The 12,190-nt window shown below is 32.6% G+C and overlaps 1 protein-coding gene across 5 annotated transcripts in view; it reads left to right on the forward strand.

The window, feature by feature from the left end:
• LOC149783096 (uncharacterized protein C8orf34 homolog) overlaps nucleotides 1–12,190 on the forward strand; it is a 77,491-nt gene that overhangs the window by 15,512 nt on the left and 49,789 nt on the right. For 4 of the 5 annotated variants that reach the window (XM_089931309.1, XM_089931307.1, XM_089931306.1 and 1 more), the window contains exons 3-6: nucleotides 4,536–4,581; nucleotides 6,088–6,165; nucleotides 8,344–8,439; nucleotides 9,590–9,745. In XM_089931309.1, coding sequence (XP_089787435.1) covers nucleotides 4,536–4,581; nucleotides 6,088–6,165; nucleotides 8,344–8,439; nucleotides 9,590–9,745 — 376 coding nt within the window. The remainder of the gene's footprint in view (nucleotides 1–4,535; nucleotides 4,582–6,087; nucleotides 6,166–8,343; nucleotides 8,440–9,589; nucleotides 9,746–12,190) is intronic. The other variant, XM_089931310.1, reaches the window with a different exon arrangement.

Consider the following 12,190-nt stretch of genomic DNA (forward strand, 5'->3'; position numbering starts at 1 on the left):
CTTTTTCTTAACTTTTTATGAGCTTTGGGTAAATGTAGGTATATGTTTATGTATTAGACAACTTCAATATGAAATTAAATTCTATTACTTAAATTTAACAGGTAGTTTATTCAGTGACAAGTTTTATCAGTGTCTGCATATTGCAAAGAGACATGAATTTGTCTTGGCATAGCAAAGTTTTTCACACATTTCTCCACCTCCAGCATACTTAATAGCTTTAGTCATAACAGTTTGTGCATACACTTTCTGTCTCCAACATCAATGTCAGCATTATAGGAACTTTGGGTAGCTTTTTCAAATTTGTCTCTTGTTGTCCTTATGTAACATACCTCATGTTGATGTGTTATTTGGGTTGATAGACATTCCCCCCCCCCCTTGTTGTGGGGAACATTACCAGGCTTGAAGAAATTACTCTGTCTATTCTTTGCTTCCTCACCCTTCCCCATAGTTTTATACTAAAATGTAGCACTATGTTATTTAATTATTCAGTATAATAAAGCTTATGGAACTCTTCCTTGGCTTTTATACCTTTTTATTAACATTTGGGGGTCATGAATCACACGTGATGATAGTTTAAATAAGTTTTGGAATGTCAGCATCTCTTGATGCTTCATGGGTGTGTGTATTTGTTTTAGTCACAAAAGGGCAATGGCCTCTTATCATTTTGACCTGTCATGTGGCACACTTATTTGTTTTGTTTGATTGATGTGAATAGGGATGCACTGCATCTTATTTCTGTGAGAGTCAGCAAGAAAAGAAATGCAGTTTTGAAATTTAAACCATTTAAATCTTGTCTTATAGCCAGTTAAAGATGAAAATACAATGCGTCATGTAATTTGATACCCTGTGATGTCATACTTGCTGATGTCAGCATGCTTGTGTTTCTTTTGTGTAGCATGCATGCCATAGAAAGATAACATGAAGATACAAAGGCAGAAAACAATTATTTTAAGAACAAGAATAAGCCACTAATAAGTACAATACAACACAGCAACATGTAATGCGGCTGCAAATTAACTATAGATATTGGTATCACATAAAATGCTATTGCACTATTATCCATGCACAAGCATGGCCAATTCTTTCTTACAGTTATGCTCTAATATCAAGGAGTAAAATACAACTTTTTCTAAAAAATTTAAATCTGGTTATAGGACACATGGTACTAATTATACAGAAGAACTGTGAACCAGTCTAGAAATGGGTGAAGAAATAATAGAGTATTTACAGGTTTGGTGGTCCATAATTGGTTAATAATGAAAATTAAAATTTTAGGAAAAATATCTTTTGAGAGCTTATCCTATATGTAATGTAAAAAAAATATTGACAAATTTCTACTGATGCAATTTTAGCATTTTTACAAGGTTGACTCAGGAGTACTCAATACTGAAAGTAGCACCTGATTCATTTGATGCAGAATCAATAACACGTGTTTCATGCACATGTATGTAAACAAAGTGCCGCGGGTCATATGGTGTTCTCCACACATAAGCTTGCACCAAGGTTAGATGTGCATGAAGAATTATAGGTGTCATTATCAGCACCCAGAAATTTTAAGTTATTGAATTTTGAATATGATAGTGTTTCCATATGTTTACCATTAGAGTGGAATTAGTACCGTGAGTCCTGTATGCAGTATAGTTGGTGTACAAATATGATGATGAGATTGCACTGCATGGAATTTACACAATAATTTTTATGTTTTTTTTGTTTTATTAAAGTTTTGAACATTGTATGTATGTGATTTTGTACTTTTAATTTTCAAGTTTTATTTCTTGGAAAATGTCCAGTGTTATTGAGCTTGAGCCTGTTGGTCTCAGTAGGAATGATAATAGTGGCAATTTGTCTGTGTAATTGAATAAAATTACAAATCTTGCATGATTTTAGAATATTTCAGTATTGTACATTATAAGGCTGGGAAATTATATGGCAGCCTAGGACAGGTTGAGACATTTGCTGGTCAAGTTTAATTCTCTTTAACTTGTGCAGAATATTGTTATAAAATTATGATGGTCAAATTTGATGTTTGAAAATTTTATTTGTCTTTGACCTTATTACATCTCTGGATGCTATAGTTTGGATCAAATTATTCTGAATATTTTATTTGATCATTAAGATCTCGGATGCATTTGGTAATGAGATAATGATGATACCTTGCATCTAATTGGCTGAACATGTTGCCACTATGGAGGCCATGTTTCTGATTGGCTGAGCTTGTTGCCATTCTGGAGGCCATGTTTCTGATTGGCTGAGCTTGTTGCCACTATCGAGGCCATGTTTCTGATTGGCTGAACTTGTTGCTATTCTGGAAGCCATATTTCTGGTCTGAGACATAGACATTTATCCTCAAGATGCTGGAGAAGTTTGATGCTGAGTGAGATGCAGACAAATAATCTTGCATCTGATAAGCAGAGCTTGGTACTCATCTGGAAACTATATTTCTGATCTGATTTTGATCAAATATGATAAATAGGTTTAATAGGATGGATTTAATAATGGGCAAGATTCACATATTGTAATTATAATCTTGTAATTAATTGGCAGAGATTGTTAATGCTGAGGTGATTTGCATGGCACTGGTATATTTGTTGACAGCTTACCTATATCTAACATTTAAAAGAATCATACTTGGTAAATACATAATCTGTTTTATTATGAACAGCATCTACATATATTACTGAGGTGACCTTGCATATGATTGGCTATACTTTTTGCCACATGAGATACAGTATTAATCATAAGTTGTAACTAGGTAAATATTGAATGACTTTATTTTGAGGAAGACTGATGAGGTCATCTTGCATTACACTGATCGAGTTTTTCGTCCCCCTCTAGTGTTTGAATATTTATGAGAATTTTGATTAAACTTGGTAAAGATGCCTATGATATTCTTAGTTTACAATGGTTGTGCGTGAAATTCATACATTTTAATGCATTGCCTTGCATTTGATTGACTGAGCTTGTCAGTACTAACAAACAGCTATAATTCTAATCAAATTTTGATCAAACGTTAATTAGTCATGTACTAGAAAGATGTTGGATGAGTTTGACTGTCAACAAGATCTGCAGATTTTAATGGGGTAATCTTACATTTAACTAGTAAGATTGCTGTCACTCTGGACACCAGATTGCAATCAGATTTTGCTCCATCTTGGTAAATAAGCTTAGATCATCATTGATGTAGCTAGGTTCTATAATAAGTGGAATCTCTGTTCACAAATGAGATACTTGCATCTGATCTAGAAATTAAATTTCTCATCTAGTTTCTATAGAACTTGGGCAGTGGTTTTATATCATCAAGATCTTGGATGACATTGATTGTAACCAAGAAACTATGCACATTAATTATGACTTTGGATGACATTGATTGTAACCAAGAAACTATGCACATTAATTATGACTTTGGAAAGAATGTTATTTTCAGGGTATAATTTGGAAGATAGTTTACATAGGTTTTGTTCTTATACTTTTAGCCTATTTTACTAAAGTGGTTAACTGTTAAGTTATGTAACCTGATGAGTGTTATCAGGCCCATTTTGGGACTCTTGAACTTCTTTACATAATACATGAGTACATTTACCTCGGAAGTCATGAATATTAATGTTACATTATTTTTTCCATGATGATCCAATGGAGCCTACTCAGTATGAGAAAATCAAGAGGGCCTACCCTAGGCCGATAAATCAGCCCCTCACCCATGATGATATAGAATTTTGAGGTTGATTTATTGGACTAGGCCTACCCAGAAAGTATGAGAAAACGGGGGGGGGGGAGAACAACTCAGTAAATATGAGATAGCTTTGGGTGTCTTCCCATTAAATACACATATGAGAAAGAGTAAGGTTAGTTGTGTAATTGGAGAAAAAATATTGTATGTTAAACATCAAATAATCGAGCCTAAAATTGTTTGGGTGATATTTTCTATAGCATTTAAGAAAACAGAGAATGTGATCATAAGAACAATAAAGCAGTTATGTTAAATTCATAGTAATAAAGCAGTTGTGTTAAATTCATAGTAATAAAGCAGTTGTGTTAAATTCATAGTAATAAAGCAGTTATGTTAAATTCATAGTAATAAAGCAGTTATGTTAAATTCATAGTAATAAAGCAGTTATGTTAAATTCATAGCAATAAAGCAGTTATGTTAAATTCATAGTAATAAAGCAGTTGTGTTAAATGCATAGTAATAAAGCAGTTATGTTGAATTCATTGTAATAAAGCAGTTATGTTAAATTCATAGCAATAAAGCAGTTATGTTAAATTCATTGTAATAAAGCAGTTATGTTAAATTCATAGCAATAAAGCAGTTATGTTAAATTCATAGTAATAAAGCAGTTATGTTAAATTCATAGTAATAAAGCAGTTGTGTTAAATTCATAGTAATAAAGCAGTTATGTTAAATTCATAGTAATAAAGCAGTTATGTTAAATTCATTGTAATTATTTAAATTACAGATTAAATGTAGACAATGTTTACATGTTGTTATGCATTCAGATCACCAATGCCTAAATATCAACTTTACTCAATATTTACAGGAACTAAAAAGTGGAGGGGTTAGAAAGAGTTCCCCAGAAAGACTTGGTATGTATTACATTCCACTTAATTATATTTCATTATTGCTTTTTGGTAAAGTTATGGATGGGATTCCACCACAAAGTTATAAAAGTGATTCCACCACAATAGGACAATCACAATTGTAATTTATGACTTCATTTTTTTCTTTCTATTAGATGCCTTCCATAAGTCAAAGCACATTATTTTATGGTGTTGTTTTTTGGTCTGTTCAGACATTTGTTTGTTACTATTCTCGTTTCAGTAACTAAAGTTTTGCACCACATTCAGGTACCACTCCGGTGGCCTAGGGGTTAGAGCGTCTGCCTCAGATGCGGAAGATCATGGGTTCGATCCCCAGCCAAGTCATACCAAAGACTTACAAAAATGGTACTAACAGCTGCCTCACATGGCGTTCAGCATTAAGAGGTTAGTGTTAGGACTGGTCGGACTGGTGTCAGGATAATGTGACTGGGTGGGACATCATGCTACATGTCTGCGGCATGATGCCTCAGTGCTAGACATCACTAAACTGCCACATTGCAGACATCATAGCGATATGTTTGAAAAATTGTTAAAGCTATGTTAAAAATCAAAATCACATCACATCACACCACATTCAGGTCTGTTACTATTTTTGTTTGAATAACTCAAGTTTACATTGGTTTTCAGGCACTGTGACTGCCCATTACCATCTGTCAAACTGTGTTTCGATTTAGTGTTTACATTGGTGTATAGGCACTGTGACTGCCCATGTCCATCTGTCACACCATGGTTGGATTTAGTGTTTACATTGGTTTCTAGGTACTGTGACTGCCCATGTCCATCTGTCAAACCATGTTTGGATTTATTGTTTACATTGGTTTTCAGGCACTGTGACTGCCCATGTCCATCTGTCAAACTGCTTTTCGATTTAGTGTTTACATTGATTTTTAGGCACTGTGACTGCCCATGTCCATCTGTCAAACTGTGTTTCGATTTAGTGTTTACATTGATTTTCAGGCACTGTGACTGCCCATGTCCAGCTGTCAAACTGTGTTTTGATTTAGTGTTTACATTGATTTTCAGGCACTGTGACTGCCCATATCCATCTGTCAAACCATGTTAGGATTTAGTGTTTACATTGATTTTCAGGCACTGTGACTGCCCATGTCCATCTGTCAAACCATGTTTGGATTTAGTGTTTACATTGATTTTCAGGCACTATGATGATGAAATCATGTTCCAGTGTTCCGTGAACACATTTCTTGTTTGTTTATGTGATCATTGCATTTCTTTTTATTTACAGTCCAGTAGCTACTGGGCTACTTTAATTATTTATGTAGCCCATCCTCATCACTTGGTAGCCACCCCATGTGTACATGATTTAATGGACTGAACCTAGTAGCCACCCCATGTGTACATGATTTAATGGACTGAACCTAGTAGCCACCCCATGATTTAATGGACTGAACCTAGTTGTGATTTTGGGCCCTAATATATACTTCATTTGTTGCTTTAAAAAAAACAAAATAATTTTGTTTTTTGTTTTTGAAGTGCGAAGTTCACAGAAAAGTCCTGATCCCCTTACAAGGAAGAGTTCATCACAAGCATGGGCAATAGGCAGTGGTCCAGGTAAAAAGCCATTAATTTACCTTGTTGTAGTGTTAATGCTATGGATACCTTGTAGATCTGGCAGGTCGCATTGGAAGAATTTTTTGTTATCGTGATCTTTGTAATTCCATTTCAGTAATTTATCAGATAGGGCATTGTTATTTGGCTTAGACTGAGTTATTACCATATGTGTATGTTAGCCCTGTAGATCAAAACCTTCCTAACAACAACAGAATCATATCAATAGTATCATGGACTGGTTTATCTCGCTAAGTGCTTTTGTAGAGGGTGTGGGAGTGGAGTGAGAAATTACAACTGGTAAATTAATGCTCATTATTGTCTGTTATAAATTTTTTTCATTACAAACAATGGTTGTGTAATTTAAAGAATGGTTGTTTAATGACATGGCTTTGATGTTTGTCTAAGTATTAAAGATACCATTCAAAAACAGTTCTTTGTGGACTACTGATGACTCCAAGTCTTATTGGCTATGATGTTTTAATTTAATGTTTGGCAGGGAAATAAGTAGTCCATTTAGTTTTTGAAGTCTATTCTTTTTATTTAATATTCCGCATCTAATGTTGTGAACTACATGACAAAACATTTTCAACTGCAATGCAGCCTTCCCTAGGGACACTACAAAGTCTTAAGTTTTGGAAATTTGCAAAGTGAATAAGGCTTATGGAAAAATGATGTGTTGCAAAGTGAATATGGCTTATGGAAAAATGTCTTGCAAAGTGAATAAGGCTTATGGAAAAATGTCTTGCAAAGTGAATAAGGCTTATGGAAAAATGATGTCTTGCAAAGTGAATAAGGCTTATGGAAAAATGATGTCTTGCAAAGTGAATAAGGCTTATGGAAAAATGATGTCTTGCAAAGTGAATAAGGCTTATGGAAAAATGTCTTGCAAAGTGAATAAGGCTTATGGAAAAATGTCTTGCAAAGTGAATAAGGCTTATGGAAAAATGATGTGTTGCAAAGTGAATAAAGATTATGGAAAAATGATGTGTTGCAAAGTGAATAAGGCTTATGGAAAAATGATGTGTTGCAAAGTGAATAAGGCTTATGGAAAAATGATGTCTTGCAAAGTGAATAAGCTTATAGAAAAATTATGTGTTGCAAAATAAAGTACTTACATCTCATTAAGTGCTTCAGGTTCTTAATAAGTCATATCATACACCAAAATTAAAGTAATTTGACTCCAGTTTCCATTTAAACTTTTAACCAATAAAAACAACATGAAATCAACACTTAATAAAACTGTTGCATAAGCTTACTAGCACTGTTGCATAAACTTAATAACACTCTTGTATAAACTTAATAACACTCTGCATAAACTTAATAACACTCTTGCATAAACTTAATAACACTCTTGCATAAACTTAATAACACTCTTGTATAATCTTAATAACACTCTTGTATAAACTTAATAACACTCTGCATAAGCCTAATAACACTCTTGCATAAACTTAAATACACTCTTGTATAAACTTAATAACACTCTTGCATAAACTTAATAACACTTTTGTATAAATTTAATAACACTATGCGTAAGCCTAATAACACTCTTGTATAAACTTAATAACACTCTTGTAAAAACTTAATAACACTCTTGTATAGACTTAATAACACTTTTGTATAAACTTAATAACACTCTTGTATAAACTTAATAACACTCTTGCATAAACTTAATAACACTTTTGTATAAACTTAATAATACTCTGCATAAGCCTAATAACACTCTTGTATAAACTTAATAACACTCTTGTATAAACTTAATAACACTCTTGTATAAACTTAATAACACTGCATAAGCTTAATAACACTCTTGCATAAACTTAATAACATCTGCATAAGCTTAATAACACTCTTGCATAAACTTAATAACACTCTTGTATAAATTTAATAACACTCTTGTATAAGCTTAATAACAGTCTGCATAAGCTTAACACTTTTGTATAAACTTAATAACACTCTTGTATAAACTTAATAAACACTGCATAAGCTTAATAACACTCTTGCATAAACTTAATAACACTCCTGTATAAACTTAATAACACTCTTGCATAAAATTAATAACACTCTTGTATAAACTTGACACTCTTGCATAAACTTAACACTCTTGCATAAACCTAAAAACACTCTTGCATAAACATTATAACACTCTTGCATAAGAATGTTTTGTTGTTCTGTTTTCAGACCTTGTGGCCAGGGATTATGAAAAGCCATGGCTGAAAAACAGCAGAAAATCCAAATCTAAGAAATCAGGCGAAGCTGAAGTGGAAAATACAGCAGGTATATTAGATTAAGTGGAAAATACAGCAGGTATATTAGATTAAGTGGAAAATACAGAGGTATATTAGATTAAGTGGAAAATACAGCATGTATATTAGATTAAGTGGAAAATACAGCAGGTATATTAGATTAAGTGGAAAATACAGCAGATACACTAAATTATTTTCATCCTCCTTCTTTAGTATCACATTATTGTTGAATGCCACAAAGCCATAGGGATTAATTTGCCAGAATTTAGACTTACATTATGTCAGTCTTGTGCATTGTATCAAAAATGCAAAGGATATAAACCCAGATCTGACCTGGAGATAACAAAACTCAGAATTTTGAATTTGAGTTAGAGTTTCCACATTAGCCAGTCAGAAAAGAACTTTTGAATGTAATGTGATTTTTGATTGGTGAAAACACAACCTTAAGCCCAACCTTAAACTCTGGTCATTTCTTACATAATCCACTTCCAGATTAGTGTTTATGTTGTTTGCCTAAAATAATTGGTAAAACAGTGAGACCCTGATAGAACTTCAGAATATCAAAGCCATTAATAGGGATTGGCTCATCTCACCCTTGTACAAATGGCAGATGTGTTTTTATTTTGCTGCTTGCATCAGCATTGTACAAATCACGGATCATGCATACATATATTTCTTTGTTTCACCAATCTTGAGTTACAAGGATATGGCTCTAAATTATTATTCCATGACATCAGAGATAGTATGATTGCACTGTCTTATCTCAAATTCTGTACTTGTAAATCACTGGGTAAAAATTCAGTACTCTGGTTGTATGTACATATGACAGCTATGTACTAGAGGGATATAACATTTGCTTTCCAATGCTTAAGTCCATTGGATATGGGCAGAGGTCAGATGTTTGAAGATTCAGAATTATGCTGTCATTTTAAAAAATATTTTAACACAACAAGATATCACATTTCATTGTAATCCCATTGTCAATGGGGGGGGGGTTGGGGTAGAAGGTTTTAAATGGTACTGTTTCAAAAGAATATGATGATACATGTTATAAAAATTTCCAAAACTTAGTGATTGCTCATGATTGAAGATTTTCTAGTTTTCAGAATGTTACTAACTTAGCATGAATAGCAAGGTGTAAAATATTGTTTTACATAAAGAACATAAGAATCTTATTTCAGACACCAAGAAAATATCCCAACATTCTTGGTCAGTTTTGACTAGAGAAGTGTCATCATTTGACTGTATTCGAGGTGACCAGCAGAAACCAGCAATACGAAGAGCTTCTCTTGATGAATTTCTTCAAGTCACAAAAAAGCCTTTATCTCCTCGACATCGTATCTGTCTTTCATTTTCTGCATGCAGTCATGGGAAATATCCTATTCAAAACAAATATATAGCATCTGATATGCATGCATGTAGGAAAGGTCATGAAATGTTTGTGCATTGTCACTGATTTGTCACAAAATGCAAGAAAACATATCTGGCAATGTGACTAAAGATAGCATTTACATTTTTCTTTGCAGACTATCTGGTGGCTTTGTGTTCATTTTCTTAAATCTTATTCTTGGTTTATCCTTAAGAAAGACCATTATTGCAGGGTTATATTTTATTTAAAGAGAAACTTAATTTGCACAAGTATCTGAAAAGAAAAGACATGCTTTAAATTCATTTACCAGATGCACTTGCTAGTATGTTAAGTCCAGCAGGTATCTCAGGAACAAGAGAGAATATGTACCCTTGATGTTAAATCAACTAGAGTGAATATGTGACCTTTAATAATGTAAAATCAGCTAGAGTGAATATGTAACCTTTAATAATGTAAAATCAGCTAGAGTGAATATGTGACCTTTAATAATGTAAAATCAACTAGAGTGAATATGTGACCTTTAATAATGTAAAATCAACAAGAGTGAATATGTGACCTTTAATAATGTGAAACCAACAAGAGTGAATACGTAACCTTTAATAATGTAAAATCAACTAGAGTGAATATGTACCCTTTAATAATATGAAATTAAATAGAGTAAATATGTAACCTCTAATAATATGAAATTAAATAGAGTAAATATGTAACCTCTAATAATATGAAATTAAATAGAGTAAATATGTAACCTCTAATAATATGAAATTAAATAGAGTAAATATGTAACCTCTAATAATATGAAATTAAATAGAGTGAATATGTAACCTCTAATAATATGAAATTAACTAGAGTGAATATATACCATTTAATAATGTGTAAGCAGCAGGAGTATGTAGCCTGTAATGATGTGAGATCATTTACACTGAATATGTAACCTTTCATGACGTACAATCAATTAGAATATGTAATCTTTCATGATGTACAATCAATTAGAGTGAATATGTAATCTTTCATGATGTACAATCAGTTAGAGTGAATATGTAATCTTTCATGATGTACAATCAATTAGAGTGAATATGTAATCTTTCATGATGTACAATCAATTAGAGTGAATATGTAACCTTTCATGATGAAATCAAGCTAATACTTAAAATTTATTCTTGTTCTTTAATTCAGTTTCAAAATAATTCATTGAAGTAGCAGTTCTGTTAAACAGTAATTCTATGACAAGTTCAATCCATGGAAGAAAAAAAATAATATTTTCCTGAAGGGAAGTAAATTTGACCAGAAATTGAAAACTAAGTATTGCTTCCAAAACAGAGAGACCAAAAGTAACTGTTCATTCTTAAGATTCAACAAGTCTCAATTTCCATTAGTTAAATGAAGGATGGATGGAAGAAATCAGAACACAGATAATAAATGCTGACATGCAACTGATCTATGCTTCCCATACACCTTCTTTTAGTTTCAGCAGAAAACTCAACATTAATGATAGATATTCTACAAAAACAAAAAATGCAATAACTATTTACCTATCTCTCTAGTAAACAGAAAAACATTTGGATGGACTCTGATTTTGTATTATCTTAGTGTGAATTGGAAATGTTATTAGTTAACCTAGATATAGCAAATATTTTCTAATATTTTGACATGTATTTGGTTTTGTTTACGAAAAAGACTTAGATATAGAAGGGGAATTAACTCAGCTTGTCATTTTCTCACAGCCAGTGAGAGTGAACAGACCTGATTATAGACGGTTGTATATCAGTTGTTTTGAAAACTAGTTTTGTCCCATTTTTATACAAATGCATCCACCTAACTTCAATGTCATTTCTCCAACAACCCGATATAAATATGATTTTCGAACATATTTAGGGTTTTAATTAGGCTGTTTGAAGTCAACTTTTCTCAGTTCCCAACAAAAGTGTGAGTGGAATGAGAAGTTACATTGGGGAATACAACAATTGTTTGTATAAGGGATGTTGGTTGTCAGTTCTCTTTTATCCAAAATAGGAATGGAGACATTTATGGTGTACTTTAGTCATGTGAATTATTGTGGCAGAGGTTATTATCATTCCATACAGTATATTTTCCACAATAAGGCCAAGGGACCAGTCTAATAAATTTGTCCAAACATAGGGGGTGGGGTGGGCTTACTAACAGACCTTGATATCATTGAAATAAATACTTGCCAGCATTTTGTAAAATGGGTGATGGGCTTATTAATAATCAATCACAAATGTTGGTCATTACTGGTTAATGCTGATCATTACTACATTAATTGTCTAAAATGGGATACATGTATAGGTTCCATTCAGCAAATCTTAATTTCCAGCATTTATTGAGACATTTTGATGGACTTCATAGACACCCATGAATCAGCTGTTTGTAATATATATTCATTGTCTGAATACTT

Source organism: Sinohyriopsis cumingii, chromosome 14, assembly GCF_028554795.1.
Source record: "Sinohyriopsis cumingii isolate HCF-2022 chromosome 14, ASM2855479v2, whole genome shotgun sequence".
Taxonomy (NCBI): domain Eukaryota; kingdom Metazoa; phylum Mollusca; class Bivalvia; order Unionida; family Unionidae; genus Sinohyriopsis; species Sinohyriopsis cumingii.